General features: G+C 44.5%; 1 protein-coding gene across 2 annotated transcripts in view; it reads right to left on the reverse strand.

Moving 5' to 3' along the window:
- Positions 1-18,401, reverse strand: part of KCNQ5 (potassium voltage-gated channel subfamily Q member 5) — a 1,862,282-nt gene that overhangs the window by 240,745 nt on the left and 1,603,136 nt on the right. For both annotated transcript variants that reach the window (XM_069235692.1, XM_069235693.1), the window contains exon 7: positions 3,899-3,994. In XM_069235692.1, coding sequence (XP_069091793.1) covers positions 3,899-3,994 — 96 coding nt within the window. The remainder of the gene's footprint in view (positions 1-3,898; positions 3,995-18,401) is intronic.

Genomic DNA, 18,401 nt, shown 5'->3' on the forward strand with positions numbered 1-18,401 from the left:
AGTATGCTGTAGTTTTGTGTAAACTCAGAATGGATCTCAGAGGAGGTGTAAAGTACAGCCCGACTTATCAGCAGAAGCATGTGTGCGCGCCGAGTGGGCTGCATAATTTAAGCAGCGTAGACGCTCTAAGAGGGATATATGTTCAACTCGGGCTGATGATAATTGCACCATCCCTGTAGGACTTTCAGTAGCATCCTGCTCAAGTTGCAGCAAAGTCTGTTCCACCTGTGTGAGAGCACTTTCAACAGAGCGTCTCAGATTCCACTGCATACCCATGCAATGGCCCCTAACAAAGACCTTAAATGCATCCCATTCAATCAAACCGGAGGACGCCGTGCCTGTGTTATGTTCGAGATATTCGGGGATTGCCCCATCCAATGACGCTCTAAATGCTGCATCCTCAAGGAGCTCAGGCCGGAGCCTCCAGGTAGGTATACTTGAGGGAGGGATGTCCCATCCCAGTCGCATGAGCTGTGGGTTGTGATCCAAATGAGTATGACCCAAATAATCCGTATCCAACACTGCAGGATAAAAATTAGTTGTGCATAGAAGTCTATCAAGATGAACATGCAATTGATGTGGGGCGGAGTAGTATGAGTAGACTCTGGCGGTAGCATTGCGGTGGCGCCAAATGTTCAGCAGGCACCAATTCTGGAGCCAGATGTTTAGCGCGTGCAGCAACCACAGTAGGTGCCATGGGCAATGGAGGGAAGGATTGGTCCAAGTCGGGATCCAGCACACTATTAAAGTCCCCCCCCCCAATAACCAAGGGTAACCACTCCATCTTGAAAGCTGACTGGACAGGGAGTGGAGGAAGGAGGCTTGATCCGAGTTTGGTGTATATATGGAGCCCAACACCAGGGCTCGGCCCGCAAGTCGCCCCCGCACCAAGACATAGCACCCCTGCTCATCAACAATTTGATCCTCTGCTACAAAGAGGGTGCCCGTCCTGATCCAAACCAAAGCACCTCTGGCGTAGGAAGAGTAACCTGTCGCATAGAGCTGTCCCCTTTATCGCCGCTGCAAGCGAGGTACCTCGGGCTGTGCCAGATGTGTTTCTTGCAAGAAAGCTATGTGTATTAAGTATCTTTTGAGATATGAGTATATGGAATATCTGCGCGCAGGCGTGAGTAGGGCCATGTTCCACTTAGCTTGCACGTAGAGTCACATCAAGTCCCAGGGCCGTCCCAGATCACCAGAGGTCGTGGAGCAGCAGAGGCACACCGGCGTTCCCAGGTTAATCAGACATCGAAGCGCCAGCTCTACAGCCGACACCCATCCAAGTGCTGCTGCTGCCACGCCCCCCTCAGCTAAATTAGCATTGCATGTTTCATCATTGGCTAGTCCACCCCACAGAGTTAGGATAATACCAACATGGTGGGATCAATCAACCTCTGCGAGAAGAAGAGCAGAATAAATTATTCTGGCCATATAAGGGGTCCAGGTAAGTCAATAAATCAACCTCTATGTGAACCCAAGTAATATCTTTATTTGATGAGTACACAGTGAAGGATTAAAAACAAAATTCAGGATGATATCATGAACCTATGTCTCAGACATCTTTTCTAACTTGAATCTGCCAACATGTTCAGCCACTCTAAGAGCTTAAAATGGAGGGTCTAGGGCCTGCATCATGGCAATACAGGTACCCCTAAAGTCTCTCCTGCATCATCATATGTACATGCAACTAAGAATAGGTCTTACTTCTAACAGGTTAGTAGTTTTTCTCCACCTTCTTCATACAGGGTTCAAGCCTGATGGTCACACTGGGGGGAATCCACTCCTATAATCACACATTCTTCAAGGCACAGGTGCTGTCCAGCCACCTATCCAATCACAAGTGCACTTCCTCGCTCCAAATCTCTGCTACCCCTCTTGCAGAGGTTGAGACCACCATGTTGGCATCATCTTAATATGGTGGGGCAGACTAGCCAATAGTGAAGCATGCCACGATAATGTGGGTACAACTTTTCCATCCAAATCTTTGCATTTTTGATTTCCATGGAAAATACCTCTTATTCCATTGAGGATAAGGAAGAGTCAAGCTGCTGTACTTTTCTGTGTGTTTGATGCTTAATTTTGTCACACTTGTGATGGCATAATAAGTGTTACAGTCCTGAGAGACACAAACTTACAGGCCTTGGCTACCCCTGGTACCATATACTACGGACCTATAAGTTAACCTATGCCATTCAGGTATAAACCAATTAAACATACACTTTTAAGGGTCAGTGTACATTCACTGAGGTCTGGCCAGCAGGACCCAGTGCATTACAAAGTAATTACACAAGTACCTAATAGTTAAAAATTGGGCAAAAATTGGGGGTGAAGTTATGAAAAGCCATTCCTCACACCACATTTCCTGGATTTGTAAGCTACGTGATTTACAGTACTTGCCATGAAGAAACCAATTTATTTTCCTTCGTAGATGTCTGCTTACTCACTTTACCCTATTCAGTAAAACATGTCCAAGCATCTCCAGCTAGGAGGTAAAGAGAATGTTGCTAACCCCTTGTAGTGTGAAATGGGTTTTACAGCTCATACCAAATCACAATTTGGGAGAGGTATTTCAAATTGTAGTTCAAAATGCAGTGTGCCAATGGTTTGCAAAAATGTTTTCCACAGGGATGGTGGTCTGCTGTTCCTTGCATGATATCATCCCTGTGTTTGAAGCTGATCACAGAGGGGTGGGGTCGCCAAATTGTGATTTGTCTAATTAATATTTATCAGGCTTGTTTTTCTGTCATCTCCTAAGATTGGTGATGTTGTGACACAACCTAATAGTACATAGATCACTTTGAAAAATACATTTTTTGCAAGGGGAGCAGGGTCAAGACTGATTTGCATATGGCTGGGTCCAAACTGGGGTGGCATGGTGGGCAAAAAAACTATGGATTAAACCCAGATCTGTGACTGGGGGGGGGTGAGTGTTTGAAAGGTTTCAGCACACCATCCATCATCCTTTTGTGTCGCTCTAGTTTTTTTTTTAAACATACTGTTAATACAACTCGCCCAATAGCGACAACTTGTGGGTGTTTTACATGTCTATTTGCCTCCTGTACATGGTCAGAGAGAGATACTGCTATCAAGGGCAAAAGTAAATCCTTTCCAGGATGTAATTGCAGAGGAAGGGGTTTCTTCACAGGGAAAATATTTTGCACTAATTTGATGGCACCCATTGCACTAATTTGATGGCATTTTCCCATAGACAAATGTGCAGTTTTGGGAATGATTTTGAATTAAAGTAGTTGTTAACCGACAAATGTTGTATAGATGGAATCTGGGAAATCTTTGTGAAAACCAAAACTACAGAAATCTACACCCATGTAAGACAATAAAGCCATAAGAGCTGTATCCTGGTGGGTTGCACAGGATCATCGCAGAGCGGAGCGCTTCTTTTTATGTGCCTCCAGTGTGTAAAGTGAAATACTGTAATCGGCTATTTCTGCAAGTTAGTGTATTATTTAAGACAACAGAGCAAATAAACAGAAAGAGGCAAACCCTGCTCGCTCTTTCTAAGTTGTACTATTTGAAAACAAAGCTCTAATTCAGAGAAATGTCAGTTTAAATTAATTTACTTTATGCAGTGCAGGCCATAAAACTCAAATCAGCCCTTTACAATACCACCGTTGGAGTAGATTTACAGATTTTAATAAGAAATGGGGCCTCGGGGTCTCCTACTCTAATCTTCATTCCAGCAAAGCATGACTTTACCAAAACTCTGCAAAAGCTATGTTAGAAGAATGCATGACCACAGAAAGCCAAGAGTCAAGAAATGTTTCCCACTAAGTAAAAGTTTAGTTGTTTCTAAAGTCTTACATATACATACTGCGAACCCCTACCGTCACCACCTAACAAGTCGAAATCGCACATAAGGCTACATTTCGCCAACACATACCTGGATAAGACTGGCCGCTGGATTTCTTCTTTTCTCAAAATGTTTCTGCCGATGCTGTTCCTGTACTTTTAATGCAAACCCTGAGCCTAGAATTCCCTAAAAACAATGGAAAAAAATGTTGAGGTTTGCACTATAAAAACACACATGACAAATGTGAAGCATACTTCAATGAAGTGGTAATGTAAGAACTGTCACAACCCGAGGCAGACTCTGAGGTGACAGGTGGGCGTGAAGGGCGAGCCATAGCTACCAAGTTTTCAGGTGCTTATGTATGACATTTCCATGGTTTCAGTGTACTTAGGAGTGACATTCTAAGCCAAATGTGTGACACTTTGAGTGACATTTATCTTTTACTTTCTGTAGTACAATTAAGGACTTGCGTCTTGCAAGTCACTATTCCCTTTTGCGCTGCCCTTCAGGAATCAATTAAGTTCCTTTTTGGTTTAAAACACAAAGACAGATATCTGAAAAGAGATTACATTATCCAATTGAGATTTCACAATGTAAGAGTACATTTCCCACCGATTACTTGAACTTTCCTTTATCCTTCCTTTAATGTGTGTGCGTTATTTATATGTAGTTACCTGAAGGCGAAAGATAAACCAGCAGAAATATTTTGTCCTTTTTAAGCAAATTTTTACCCCACCTACCCCACGCTCTGACACTGCTGCTATTTCCCAGAGTTTAGCTCTCTACTGCCAGTTTGAGGTGTGCCAACCAGAAGTGACTGTCAGGGCAGGTTGAGACTGTCTTGGCAGTAGGGCGGTGTGTGATGTACAGTTACTTATGTCAGTTACTTATTTCAGTTAATCTTCATTACCCGGATTAGGGATCCTCCTTGTACCAGTTCTAACAAACGAGGCTTGATACCTCACTGACAGCAGTAGCACAGAAGTCCCTTCTGTATTTTTACTTTCTTTTTTTAAATAAAACAACTCCACTTCCTGCCTCCTCCTGCATGTTTCCAAGCAGTGCCCGATAAGGTGCAAATGGGAGGGAGTGAAGGAGGGAAGAGGACTGGGATGAGGAAGATCCCTAATCAGGGTAATGAAGATTACCGTTAAGTGATCCTCCTTGTCCCAGTCCTAACAAACAAGGGAGTAACCAAGAAATAAGCGAGCACCAAAAGGTGGCCTGCAGACAAGGGGCCATATTTACAAGAAAATGGCGCATCACTAGTATGTGCCATTTTTCATGCGGCCCTCTTGCGTCCTCTAACTCCACCATGGCAGCATCTTATTTAGAATACGGCGCTCCATGGCGCATGTTAGGGGAAATATCATAATTCTGTGGATGCTAGTGTAACGCTATACTGGATTAGCATTAAAAAAATGACATTAATCCAGTATGGTGTTAAGAGGCCCATTCAAATCAATGGGAGCCTCATTTTAAGGCCTTCTTTAAGCAGGCGTTAGAAATGACACTAGAAATGGGGAAATTGAATTTTGTAGATTCCATTGAGCCACTTTTAGTGACCCTCTAACAAGGGAACACCCCCTTTGCATATATCTTCCATATATCATGCATGATGTGGCGCAAAGGGTTTACAAGGTGGCGCTATGGTAGTGGCCCATTAGCATCACATTTGCAGCAAATATTTTGCTGCAAATGTGGCACTAAGGGGTGCAAGGGCCTTGTAAATCTGGCCCAGTTCATAGAAAAACAACAACTTCATTTAGAAGCAGTAGATAAGACAGCTGAGCCAAAATGCCCATCAAGACCATCACAAACTGAGAGTTGGTAGTGGGTAAGGAAAGTATGAGGGGACGACCAGGTGGCCGACCTGCAAATTTCCAAAAGAGAAACACCTCCTGCCTCCTCTCAGGAAATGGACCCTACCCTAGTAGACCTCGCCTGTACATCCTTCAGGAGAGACTTCTCTGCCGCAGCATAAGGATGAGAAATAGCCTGCCTCACCCACCTACTAATAGTCTGGGTAGAGACCTTCTGTCCCCTGGAAACCAAACCATAATCCAAAAATAAAGATTGTGAAACCTGAAATTGCTTAGTGCGATCCAAATAAATCACGAGAGCACTCACTGACATCCAGGGTAGCAGGAAGGGAAGAGGAAGAATCAGGAAAAATCGGCACAACTACCTCTTGAGAGAAATGAAAAGTGGAAGAAATCTTAGGGACAAACTTTGAGTCCAGCCTGAGACCACCCGATCTGGGAAAAACATCAGTGAGGGAAAAACAGCCATCAAAGCCCCCAACTCACCCAAATGTCTGGCTGAGGTTATAGCTACCAGGAAAATCACCTTGACAGAGAACCAGACCAACTCTGCCTCCTCCAAAGGCTCAAACAGAGCCCCCTGCACTCCTCTCAGAGCAACGGATAAATCCCAAGAAGGAACCATCTTGCAGACAAGTGGCTGCTGTAACCTAAAGTTCGTAAGAAACCTCAAAACCAAGGGGGTCAAATCATCTGAAAATGAACGAAAAGCTTGAATCGCAGCCTACTGAGCTGAAAGAGTGCTAGGAGTTTACTCCTTCAAAATCCCATCCCTTAAAAAATCCAGGATTTTAAAGGGATCAATATGATCCAGGATCCTACGACTGGGCCTTAAACCAAGTAGAAAAAGTCCCCAATGCTTCCCACATGACCTCAGGGTAGATTGCTTCAGAGAAGACTGAATATACGAGCAACTTGTGAGGAACAACCCAACTGTACCAAGCCTACCCAATCAATAGCCAGGCCGTAAGACTCAACCGAGACATCAGCTGGTAAGACAGTAGCAGAAACTGGAGGGGAGAGGAGCTGTGAGGAAGAACCAAAGACCGACCCCTGGCCAGAGTGAGAAGAAGAGGAAACCAATGATGGCAGGGCCAGTAAGAGGCAATGAGCATTACATACACCTGTTCTGCCCTGACCTTCTGCAGCACCTTCTGCAGGAGAGGAATTGGAGGAAAGGCATACAACCGCGGCCCAAGCCTTCGGAGATGGAAGTTCCATGCAAATTGAAGGCATTGGGCGTTCCCCGGAGAGGCAAACAGATCCACCCAAGGTACCTCGAACTTGCAGCACACTGAGGAACAGAGGATGGGCCAAGTGATACATCATAGAGGACGGCAGGTTCCGGCTGAGACTGTCCACCCAAAAATGGATCTCCCCCGATGTACACAGCCTTCAGACCTAGAACAAACCTCTCTGCCCTTGCACAAATCTGAGATGCAACCAGATTCAGGGACACACAATGTGCCTGTTGAGATAAGCTCAGGTAACTTGGTTGTCTATCCTGACTACCACATTCAGACCCTTCAGATTCACCTGAAAAACAAGTAAAGCTCTCAACACTGCCATGAGTTCCCTCTAATTCGAGTAGTGCTGACCCTCCCAAGGAGACCAGGGTGCACTTTGTTCCACGGGCCCAATAACTCACTGGTGTTGGTTGCCAAAAGGACTGGGGCAGGGAGCTAAAACAGAACCCCTTTTTCTAGATTGCCCCTGACCAATCACCATGACTGACCTGGAGAAACCTGAGCTGAGAGAGGAATCATGACCCCATAGTCCCTGGAGCTGGGATCCTAATGTCTGAGAATGTGAGTCACAATTAGCTTTAAATGAAACCTCATCCAAGGAGCCACTGCAGTGGAAGCAGCCAACAGTCCTTGCTCCCTCAACCGACATCTAGCAGAACTGTGTGAGCAGGAGAGCAAGTTTGTCACTGCCTGTCCTCTGGAAGCAATGCTGCCCCCAGCTGTGCGTCTAGGTGAATGCCGATAAACATCTCCATCTGGGAAAGAGCCAGATGAGACTTCAGAAGGTTCACCAGCAGGTCAAAATCGCCTAAGGCTTTGAGCACCAGCTCCACATCCTGTTGAGCCTTCAAAAGATATGGAGCAGTCAATAACCAGTCATCCAAATATGGATGAAGCACAACACCTTTCAAATGCAAAAAAGGAGCAAAAGGGGCCAATACCTTTGTGAAGACTCTGGGTGAGGTGGCTAGGTTGAAAGGAAGAACCTGAAACTGAAAATGCTGTCCAAGGACCATGAACCTCAAGAATGATTGACTCCACAGCTTCCTTAATCAAAGACTGAAAGTCTGCACAAGAAATATGTAGCAATTCCTCAGGCTCCTGCTGCACAGGAGACTTAACATGTTTGTCTTCTCCATACAATTAGCCATTGCAACAAACTGTCACCTGGCAGCACACCAACATGCTACAGCAGCGCTTGTGCCTCCTGTTTATAGCAATCACTAAGCAACTGAGTCTCACCTTGCGAAAACCGGGTTGCCACAAGAAGAACCAGTCAAGCCCTGCCGCCCCCACCAAAACAGACACTGCGATGCACAGCATCCATGTGCTTACCTTGATAGTTGTGTTGCACTGTACACCATTTTCAAGCGCTGCTGGCAGGCTCTGGTGCAATGAAAATTACACTGCCATCCGTGTTGGTCAGAGGGGACACTTGTGAGAGATGAAGGAAGGCTGGCTAGCACTTTTAAATGTGTGCGCTCAGCTGCTGGCATCGGACTGGACTACAGGGATCTGTACTAAACAGTTCCTGGTTACCTTTAAACAATCTTTTACCTGGGCAAATTGCATCCTCACCTTGGAATAATTTTCTATAGTTATGCATCAATATTATTGCTATTAAATTTAGAATACACTGATTTATTCATGTCATTATGAATTTGGTGATTGGTGGAGTGTGAATAGAGAATTCAAAGAGAGGAATGGGGCTGAATATGGCTGTGTTTCAGTGTTTGTTGCCATTTTTCTTATTATAAGGCCTCATGCTATGTATGGAGAGATTATCACATGGCACAAGCGGAAGTGAAATTTCTAACTTAGTGGCAATAGACATTGTGTGCACCTGCTATCTTAGTCACCCTGCCCCCTGTTAATAGGTGTTGGACTTTTTTGCTTATGCAGGGTCATCCCCAATATTTTTGCCTCCTGCCTCCTATTTTTTCTGATCTGTTGCTGTTGGCTTTTGAACTCTGAGCACTTTACCACTGCTAACCAGTGCTAAAGTGCATATGCTCTCTGTGTAAATTGTATTGTTGATTGGTTTATCCTTGATTGGCATATTTGATTTACTAGTAAGTCCCTAGTAAAGTGCAATAGAGGTGCCCAGGGCCTGTAAATCAAATGCTACCGGTGGGCCTGCAGCACTTGTTGTGCTACCCACATAAGTAGCTCTGTAATCATGTCTCAGACCTGCCACTGCAGTGTCTGTGTGTGCAGTTTGTAACTGTAAATTCGACTTGGCAAGTGTACCCACTTGCCAGGCCTAAACCTTCCCTTTTCTTACATGTCAGACACCCCTAAGGTAGGCCCTAGATAGCCCCAAGGACAGGGTGCAGTGTATAGTTAAGGTAGGACATATAGTGACGTGTTTTATATGTCCTGACAGTGAAATGTTGCTAAATTCGTTTTTCACTGTTGCAAGGCCTGTCCCTCTCTTAGGTTAATATGTGGGCAACCTTTAAATCTGATTAAAATGTGGATTCCCTTTGGGAGTGGATGGACATGTGGAGTTTAGGGTCTCTGAGCTCACAATTTAAAAATACATTCTTTAGTAAAGTTGATTTTAAGATTGTGTGTTTGAAAATGCCACTTTTAGAAAGTGAGCATTTTCCTGCTCATACCATTTCTGTGGCTCTGCCTGTTTGTGGATTCCCTGTCTGGGTCAGTTTGACAGTTGGGCTGGTTGCACCTCACACTAGACAGTGACACAAAGGGAGGAGGGGTGTAGTCTGCATTTCCTGATGAGCCATCTGTGCTAGGAGGCCCTGAAAGGGCTGTACCTGTCCTCACACAATGCAGTCTCTGACCCCTGCTAAGTGTCTTGGGCCTGGCCTGGGCAAGGCAGGATTTCACATTCAAAAGAGACATTACTTTGAAGTAGGCCTACTTTAAAGGAGAAATTGGGTATAAGAATGGCACCCAAAACCATAGACTTTAGAAACACTTCTGGACATCAAGAGGAACCTCTGCCTGGAGAAGAGCTGAGGAAGAAGAGCTGCCCTGCCTGTGACTGTGCTTTGTGGAGCTATCCTGCAGTTGTTGCGTCTGCCAGAGTAAGAGGGCAAAGACTTTACTTTGTGTGCCTTCCATCTTGAGAAGAAATCTCCAAGGGCTTGATCTAGAGCTTGCCTCCTGTTGTTTGAAGTCTCAGGGATAGCAAACCCTTCTCTCTGCCAGCACCTGGAGTCTCTGGAGAGACTCCTACTCTGCCCTGTGGTGCCCATCCAGTTCCTGAGACCCTGAAAGGAGAAGCTGGCAGCCTAAAGACAAGGAAAACCACGCAAAGAGCGCCGTGTGGGGAAAAGATCGAAGTGACTCCGATCTGCGGCTGAAGAAATTACGTGCCGCCGGCTCCGTAGCTGAGAAACGACGCTCGCAGGAAACGTAACCGAAGAATCGATGCATGGAGCTGGAGAAACGACATGCAGCATTGTCGACGGAGGCTGGGGGTGACAGCCCACCCTGCAGGGTTTTTGGATCATCGTGCGGCTGGATTTCTGACTCAAGTACCGCTGTGCATGGAAAAACAATGCAAGGCCTGCCCGGACCCTAGAGTGCTGACCGGATCGACGCATCGCACTCCTGCGGAGAGAAGAAATGACGAGCCCCGACCCGGCGAAAGGAGAAACAACGCATGGTCCCGCTCGTGAGTGGAATCAACACCTCGCAAGCCCTTTTTAACATTCACTCGCCCGTGTGGGGTTATTTTTGACGATCCCAAGGTACTTTTTCGCGCTGACAGCATTAGTGTGTGTTTGAAACTACTTAGAGACTCTTTTTGCATTTTTATTGATAACTTGACTTGTCTATTGTGGATTTTTGTCGTTTTAGTCTTGTTTTGTTTAGATAAATATTTCCTATTTTTCTAAACTGGTGTTGTGTCATTTTGTAGTGTTTTCATTAAGTTAGTGTGTGTGTTGGTACAAATACTTTACACCTAGCACTCTGACGTTAAGCCTACTGCTCTGCCAAGCTACCAAGGGGGTAAGCAGGGGTTAGCTGAGGGTGATTCTCTTTTACCCTGACTAGAGTGAGGGTCCTTGCTTGAACAGGGGGTAACCTGACTGTCAACCAAAGACCCCATTTCTAACAGTAGGGAGTCAAGCTTATTTCTTCACTGAAGCAAACAGTTTTGAGGACTTCTCTCTCACTCACTCTCCTTTTTATGTTTTGTAACTTCTTCTCTGTCATCGGTGTACCTCTCTCCTCTTTATGTTTTCCTTTTCTCCTCTCTCTGCCTCCTTGTCCCTCTCCCTCTTTTTATCTGTATCTCTCCCTCAGTCTCCATTTTTATGTCTAGCACTCCCTCGCTTTCTCTTAATCACCCACTCGCCCCTCCTCGTTTTCACTATCTCTCACTCTCACTCTTTCCTTCTAACTCCATCTATCTTCACCACTCTCTTTACATTTCTCACCCTCTTGTTTCCTCCTCTCTCTAGCTATAAAGCTATGACTACATCTGGTGCTACTCTACTTGTCCTGGTCTAGTAGTCATCAGTGCCTTTTATACTGCCGGTGACAGCAGCAGCATCCCACCTCAGACCTCAAGCAATGGAGGTCCTGCCAGCGTATCATAGCCTGCGGACCAGAGGCTGTCAGTGTCGACGCTAACATAAGTTTATGTGGGAATCCATCCGCTGAAACATGACAGCCACCTGTCAATCATGGACGAGCATCACGAAGGGCCTGAGGATGTGGATCACAAAGGTGAACAGGTTTCATCTGCAGTGACATTATCAACAGTGCCGCCTTACTAAGGTTGAGAGTGCAGGTCTGAGACATTGAATCACAGCTGATAGTGGTCCCCTGCGATCGCCTCTTCTGCTGGAGGTCCTCAAGGGTGCAGACATGGCAGTGGGCATGACACGCTCCATCACACACCATATGTGCGTAAAGATTACTAGCCAGGAGTGCTCCAGCTGCCTGCATCACCCCTGCTGGCTGCAGGAGCTCTCCGCCCTTTCTATCCCTGTCCGTGGGTGTGCATCCTTCCATCTGAGGAAAATTAGCAGCCTGACAGCTAGCATCTAACAGACATGATGAAGCTCAGTTTAAATATGCGTGATAATCTTCTTCATATGTGAGAATGCATTCCCTTCAATTGTGTTCATTTTAGCCCAGATGTGTGACACTTGGCAAGGCTGGTGATCTGTTCACAATCGATTAACTTAGAATGATCTGTTTGCAGATGTAGTAACTCTAAACAGCGGTAGCTCCTCCACTAAGGTAGGGGAGCGTCGCCCCACTGCTTTCAGGAAAAGGAAAAATAAAAATATAATAACGCAATGTTAGTATCATATAATTTTACATCTGGAGCCAGGTTAGGGCGGGGTGGATCTGGGCAGGAGGAGGAGTGGTATGGGCACCAAAGGTGCGCATGTCTGTTAGGCCACCCAAACACACATGCACACTTAACATTTCTTCACGTGGCTGTATTGCACAGCCAAGGGGAGAAAGTGCACAGGGTCATGCTTTCTGTGTGAGCGCTGAACCAGGCCACTCACACCAATCACAACGCTGCTGTCATGATGGTGACAGCAGCGTCGTGACTGGTTTAGGATAGAGTGGGAGCCTATGTGCTGCCCGGAAGAGGACGAGGCTGCTCAGGACGAGAACAGAGAAGAGACGAACCAGTCTCCCAACAGAGCAGCCAAGTGTTCTTTTTTTAATCCCCCCTTTCCCACCACCCCATTTCAGTGGCAGCCGCCACTGACTCCAACACCACGCAGCTGCATGAAGCCGACAAAGTGCATCCATCCTAGGGTTCGTGTTACAGAAAGAAGATGTATTCAACTGTGCTTACTTAACATAAGCTTCTGCTGCGATAATGAACTTTGAGAGTTAGTTGTACACTGTGCGCCATTTGGTATTTCAACCTATGGTATTTCTGAGAATCTCCTGTACCTTCTTTTGAGCAGGAGTCCTTGTTAATATTTAGCACTCACCCAGCAACTTCAGATTCAATGTTGCTAATTAAAGGGCTTGGCTTAACCACATGGTCGCTATAATTGTTTCGACAAGGCGTCCTTCCTATAGTGACTGTGTGCCCCAAGTGTCCCCAGGAGCAGCGGCGTTGCTGTCCATCGATCTCGCGCATCCTAGACGCTCAATAGCACGCAGGAGAAAATTACCGCCTGCAAAGAGCTCCGTATAATCACCGAGCCATTGTTATGTGAAAGGTTGTTCATTTTCTTTCAAACAGTCATGTAGTTAGTTTATCGAATGGTAATGTTCAACAAACAGACCTCTGGAGCTTTCACTGGGCTATTAATGAGTCTTCGTTGAGTGGAATCAAAATCCTGAAAACGTGAAATGGAGGAAGAACAAACCTCTACTCACTACACCAGGAGCGAAACCGTAAAACATATCATATATACATTGTTCTAATCTCTGCACACCGTCCAAAGATCTCTTAAAGTAATGTGAGACGTTGCCCGTCGGATTATTGCTTTATTTATTTTACTTCGGATTATTACTTTATTCAATTATGCTTGGCTACGACTGCAATTCTCCGGGAAAATATGCATTTTTGCAGTCTGTCCATTGAAAACCATTCAAAAACGGCTGCTGAACTCGGGAGAGACCACAGGGGCTGCGGGACGGAAATTAGTGCGTAAATGATGGCGAGGATATTTTGTTACTGTTACTACGGAGAGCAAGTGAACTCAATAGCTAAACGGGGCCAAGAAAGTGAGGAAAAGGAGTACAAAAGGTAGGGTGTGGTATTATTGTAACGCTAAATTGGTTACTTGCATTTGGTTACTTGTATCCGGAAAATACTTGAAGTGGCATGGAGTCATAGCTTGTCTCCGCCTTAGTGTTCTGCTAGTCTGAATATGTTTCTAGTAATTGCCTGACTAACATGCTAAACAGTCATTTTTAGCTCGAGCATAGCACTGCGCTAGCGCTGCTTTTCCGACGTTTTGGTATGCACCTGGGCTTTTAACCACGCCCACTACACACCCATCGTTATCACTCGTTCATGGGCTTGCCTTTCAAATATGCTTTCTTTTCATTGGTAAATGCTTTATGTTTACCCCTCCTTAGGTCGGTTTAGTTACCGCTTGTACATCGCCCCAATTACATGGATAATTTAACTTTTGCAGATAACTTTGTCTGCAAGCGAACTTCTTTTTCCTTTTGTGTGTCTCCTTGGCGCTCATGGTGGTGGTGGTGGTACTTTGAATCGGCTCGCTTCTGTCAACAATTTTACTTTTTATTTTCAGTTTGTGTGGCAAGAAAAGTCTAGTTAGGAATTTATAACGCTAATAGCTCTAACTCGAGCAAACACGAGACCCATTGCATTCCAAATGCTTGTTAAGTTTAGGTTTGTCTGATGATGATGTATATGTGTGAGCTCAAGACGAAAATGTTAAAGAACTGCCTGTGCTGTACATTTCTGTTCAAATCTCAATATTTCCCCAACTTGTTACATGTATATCTATGTATTTCAGCAAATCGTGTAATTCCTTTTACCTCTTTCCAATATAGCCTTATAGGGCCGAGGGTTTTCCAGTTGTTAAAGGCCCTGCACCTGAGATACAAGCCTGACTCTCAGGAAGGGCCAATAACGAGGGAGAGAGACTTTAACAATCGGTATAGACAGAGGCAGAATGGCAATCAGGCTATCAGGCTATCAGAACCTTCCACCACTTCGGTTAGAATGTTCTAAACTAAAAAGGGAGAAAGATAAAGACAACCATTGAAATTTTGGAGCAGAAGGCTTATACCAGCCAATAATAGCCCTGAGCCACTTCATTGCCTTCAAAGGAGCTTTAAGCATTCCGATGTTCAAATTCCCTGTGTAGCTGGACCCCTTTTTTCTGTCCCCTTGATGACATCTTTAACTCAAACCTCAAACATAGGGCCTTTAAGGGCCGTCCAATCCACCATTATTTGTCACTTCGCTAGCAAGTTCAATGGAACTGGTCGTGGCTCTCTTGGTTCGTGGCTGCAGATTGAGACATAATATCACACATTCCCAGTCGCCTAGTAATGTGTCTATCAAGGGTCGTATTGATCATGTTAACTACTTTACACCAGTACATTTGTAGCAACTGAAAAGTCCAAACCTTGTGGATAAAGTCAGTGTACTCCTCCTTACATCTAAGGAATTTTGCCCGTGCTTCTGGATGGATTTTATTAATTCTCTAGGGTGTGAGTAAACTCTATGTATTTAACAGATATGTAGTAGATTAAATTGGCATTTGCAGTCATTCTAGATGCCCCTTCTAATATTCTGCACCAATCCTCTTCAGCAACTGGGGTGCCAAATTAATTTTCCTAATGTTTCCCTCAATACCTTGGCATGTTGAAGGAGGGCTTTGTAAGTAAGGGTACTGTCCTATTTTTTCTGCTTGTAGTATAGACTATTTTCAGGAGTAGGTGTACAGGGGTTCAATAAGACCATTTTAAAAATGTTTTCAGCCCATATATATGGTAGCGTGATACAGCAAACTGAAGTCCTTAAACAGCTCCCCACCAAAAAGGTATTGATGCCCAATTCTTCCCAAGTTAGTAGGCCTCTCCAGTTCCTTTGGCTTAATTTTTTCTGTGCTGACCAATGCTGTGAGGTTGGTATAGAGCACATCACTCCAAGAAAGGAAGGTGCTACAGAACCCCATTTTCTCTATAATTTCAAGGAAAAATCCCCACTGCAATGTACTGAATGCCTTGGTAATTCAACATAATATTCCACAAAACCAGCATTGTTCTTTTCTTGTATGTATATTTGATCCGTATGTCACGTTTATATGCTTAGTATAGGAAATACCCTTTTTGATGGGTTTGCCAACCATGTCAGTAGTCTGCCAGCTTTATCAGCCTCATCATGTGGTCTTGCGATGTATTCTCTATAGTCATAACATCAGAGTCTTTCTATGAGGTCTCTCAGTTTCTTTTTTGCTTTTGTTACGTGGACCTCTAATTCCAATCATTTGGGTCTCTCGCTCTCAATATTGCTCATTGCTTTCTCATACTTATTCACCTTCTTAAGATTAGCCAAACTTCCACCATGGTTATGATGCAATGGCCCCTAGTTACCACCTTATAAAATACGAACAAGGAAGCTGTATCCCCCGTTTACCATACAATAATTCCATATTTCCTTGTCTGGAATGGGACCCAAAGTTTGATCCATATCAGTACTCCCTGAGTATATGTCAAGAATTGGGTGTAGTAAGTTTGTCCTTTTCATCGTTTTTGAAGCGCCTTCTCTTCTGATCTACCCAAATAGGATTCCTGCAAAAACAATGTGCTTACTCCCTTTTTTAAATATATGATGGTATGTTCTCTCACTTTGTCACTGGCATTCCAAGTTTACATCTTTTCTTTTCATTACTTTTCTTCAGCCATTATCAATACTTTGGTTGTTCAAGTGTTTCCTACCTACCTCTCTTCTCAGCGTCTATCATATGAAGCCTGCTGTCCTGTATGCCCCCATATCTGCCATTTGCCTCATACCTACCTCTATGAAATAAAAGTCTGAACCTGTCCTAACATTACCACCATTCTCCAAGGATAGGTGAACTTTCTACATCACTAACAAGGCTTGCCCGAATAGAGTGGGGCTTAACTAATCCTGATTTTGTCCTGGGCCCCCAATAAATTGTTCACCTTTACTGCATATGCTAAAGTATGGGTCCATGCCTTAAGTCTTGAAATTTCGAATTTCCAACTAAGCTGAAACAGTCAAAGTATTTCATCTGCTGTGTTTGGAGTTCCCTTGGGTTGCTGCTGCACATCATCCACGCTCAATGAAATCTCTGAACTAGTTAGATTCAAGTTTGTTGGCAATAGTTGCAGTACTTGTTTTTTGCAATTCTCTTCTGATGTTGACTGTTGCGTAGACCGCCTGAGCCCTTCCCAACTGAGACTGTAGTTGCACTAGGCATGGTGGTCTGAATCTTCTGTCTATTTTGTTCACTGCAGTTGAGGACAATATGTTGTTTATTCTTTGCTCACTTGACCATTTGAAAGTTGTCGGTCAACCCTGCCCCACACCTTCAACTTCTAAGGAAACAGCAATGCATGGTTAAGTCCAGTTTCCAGTAATCTCCCCTTGACTTCCATAAACGGCACTCTCTGCTGTTGCATGCTATAAGATCATGGAATAACATGAACTTTATATTTTCAACTTAAAAGTAAACCTTTTGGTGTGGTTGTTGGACAATGAAGTCTCAGTCACAATAGTGCAATAATCATTCTAGACACTACTTGGGGCGGTGGGGGACATTGGATTGCATGCGGGCACTCTATGTGATCAGTCCAGGGTGAAGAACTATGACAATCCTTCAGGCATGTTTAGTTCAGTTTTCTAGTTCTGGCACCATATCAGTTCCTTTGATTTTTTCAGGGAGGCCCATCACCCGAATATTGTTTCTTCTCGATCGCTGGTCCCAATTTTCCACCTTGTACTCTAGGTAAAGGACTATTTCTGTCAGGTCCCTCATTTGTTTACGCCGGTCATTCAAAGTAGGTGTCAGTTCTGAGATAGCTACTTCTGTCTTGCGGACCCTTGCTGCCATCTTTCTTTGATCATTTCTTGGAAAGCTTGAATAAAGCACAACAGTGTTTATTTTGGACTCCAAAGTCGGTATAATGGTGGTGATCACCACCAGTATTGTACACAGTTTATACATTCGATTGTGGTCATCAGATCTGATGGTACCATTGGAGCATCAGGAGTATCTCCTTCAGATTCCCACAGCAGTTTTGTAGGTGTGTTTCTTTGGCTTTACTGTGTTTCCCCATGAATGTTCTGAGAGGGGGTTTAATGGACCCCTCACCTCCTTCTGGCAGTTTAACTTCTCAGAAAGATCTCAGCAAAAAGAGGATCATCACCCCTTTTTCAGTCATGCTGTCAATGTCAGATTAGTGAGTTTAGTGCTCCACAGCTAGCTAACCACTGAGCCCAGCATGGCCTGTTGCTGTTGTCAATTTTATTTTTTTTGCTTTGCATTTCGACTCAAAATTACAGTTCAGTATTGGGAGGGTTAGATAGTACAGGGGTAGCATATAGGAGTCTTAATATCCTCCCCCCATCCAGTCATTCCTTTCTCCATCATTGGTTTGGCCACATGGTCATTTATCTTCAGAATCCACTTTATAGGACTTAAAAGTCTTTCCTAGAATCAGAAGGTCAGCTATTGCTCAGTGTCTACGTTGCTTTCCCTGACTCATCCAGAGTCATTAACCTTTGTCCACTTCATCATTGTGCACTCACTCCCTGGACCTCGGTGTGTTACCAGCCAGCCGCTAAGCTGAGGATTTCTGCCATTGTAATAATGTTACCCATAGAATGTAGGATGATTTTTTGATCCTGACAGAACTCTGGAGTGAGAGTTGGGGCAGACTAGCTGAGATTTGGAAACAAACAAAAACTGGAAGGAGCTGAATTGCAGTTTCACAGAAGCACCTTCATGTATGTTGTCCCAGAGGAAATGTAGTAGCAGTTTGTAGCTTAGAATGTTAGTGGCATATTAATTCTGTGTTAGCATTAGAGTGTTATTAGCATGATCATTT

The sequence above is a fragment of the Pleurodeles waltl genome, chromosome 5 (genome assembly GCF_031143425.1).
Source record: "Pleurodeles waltl isolate 20211129_DDA chromosome 5, aPleWal1.hap1.20221129, whole genome shotgun sequence".
Classification (NCBI taxonomy): Eukaryota; Metazoa; Chordata; class Amphibia; order Caudata; family Salamandridae; genus Pleurodeles; species Pleurodeles waltl.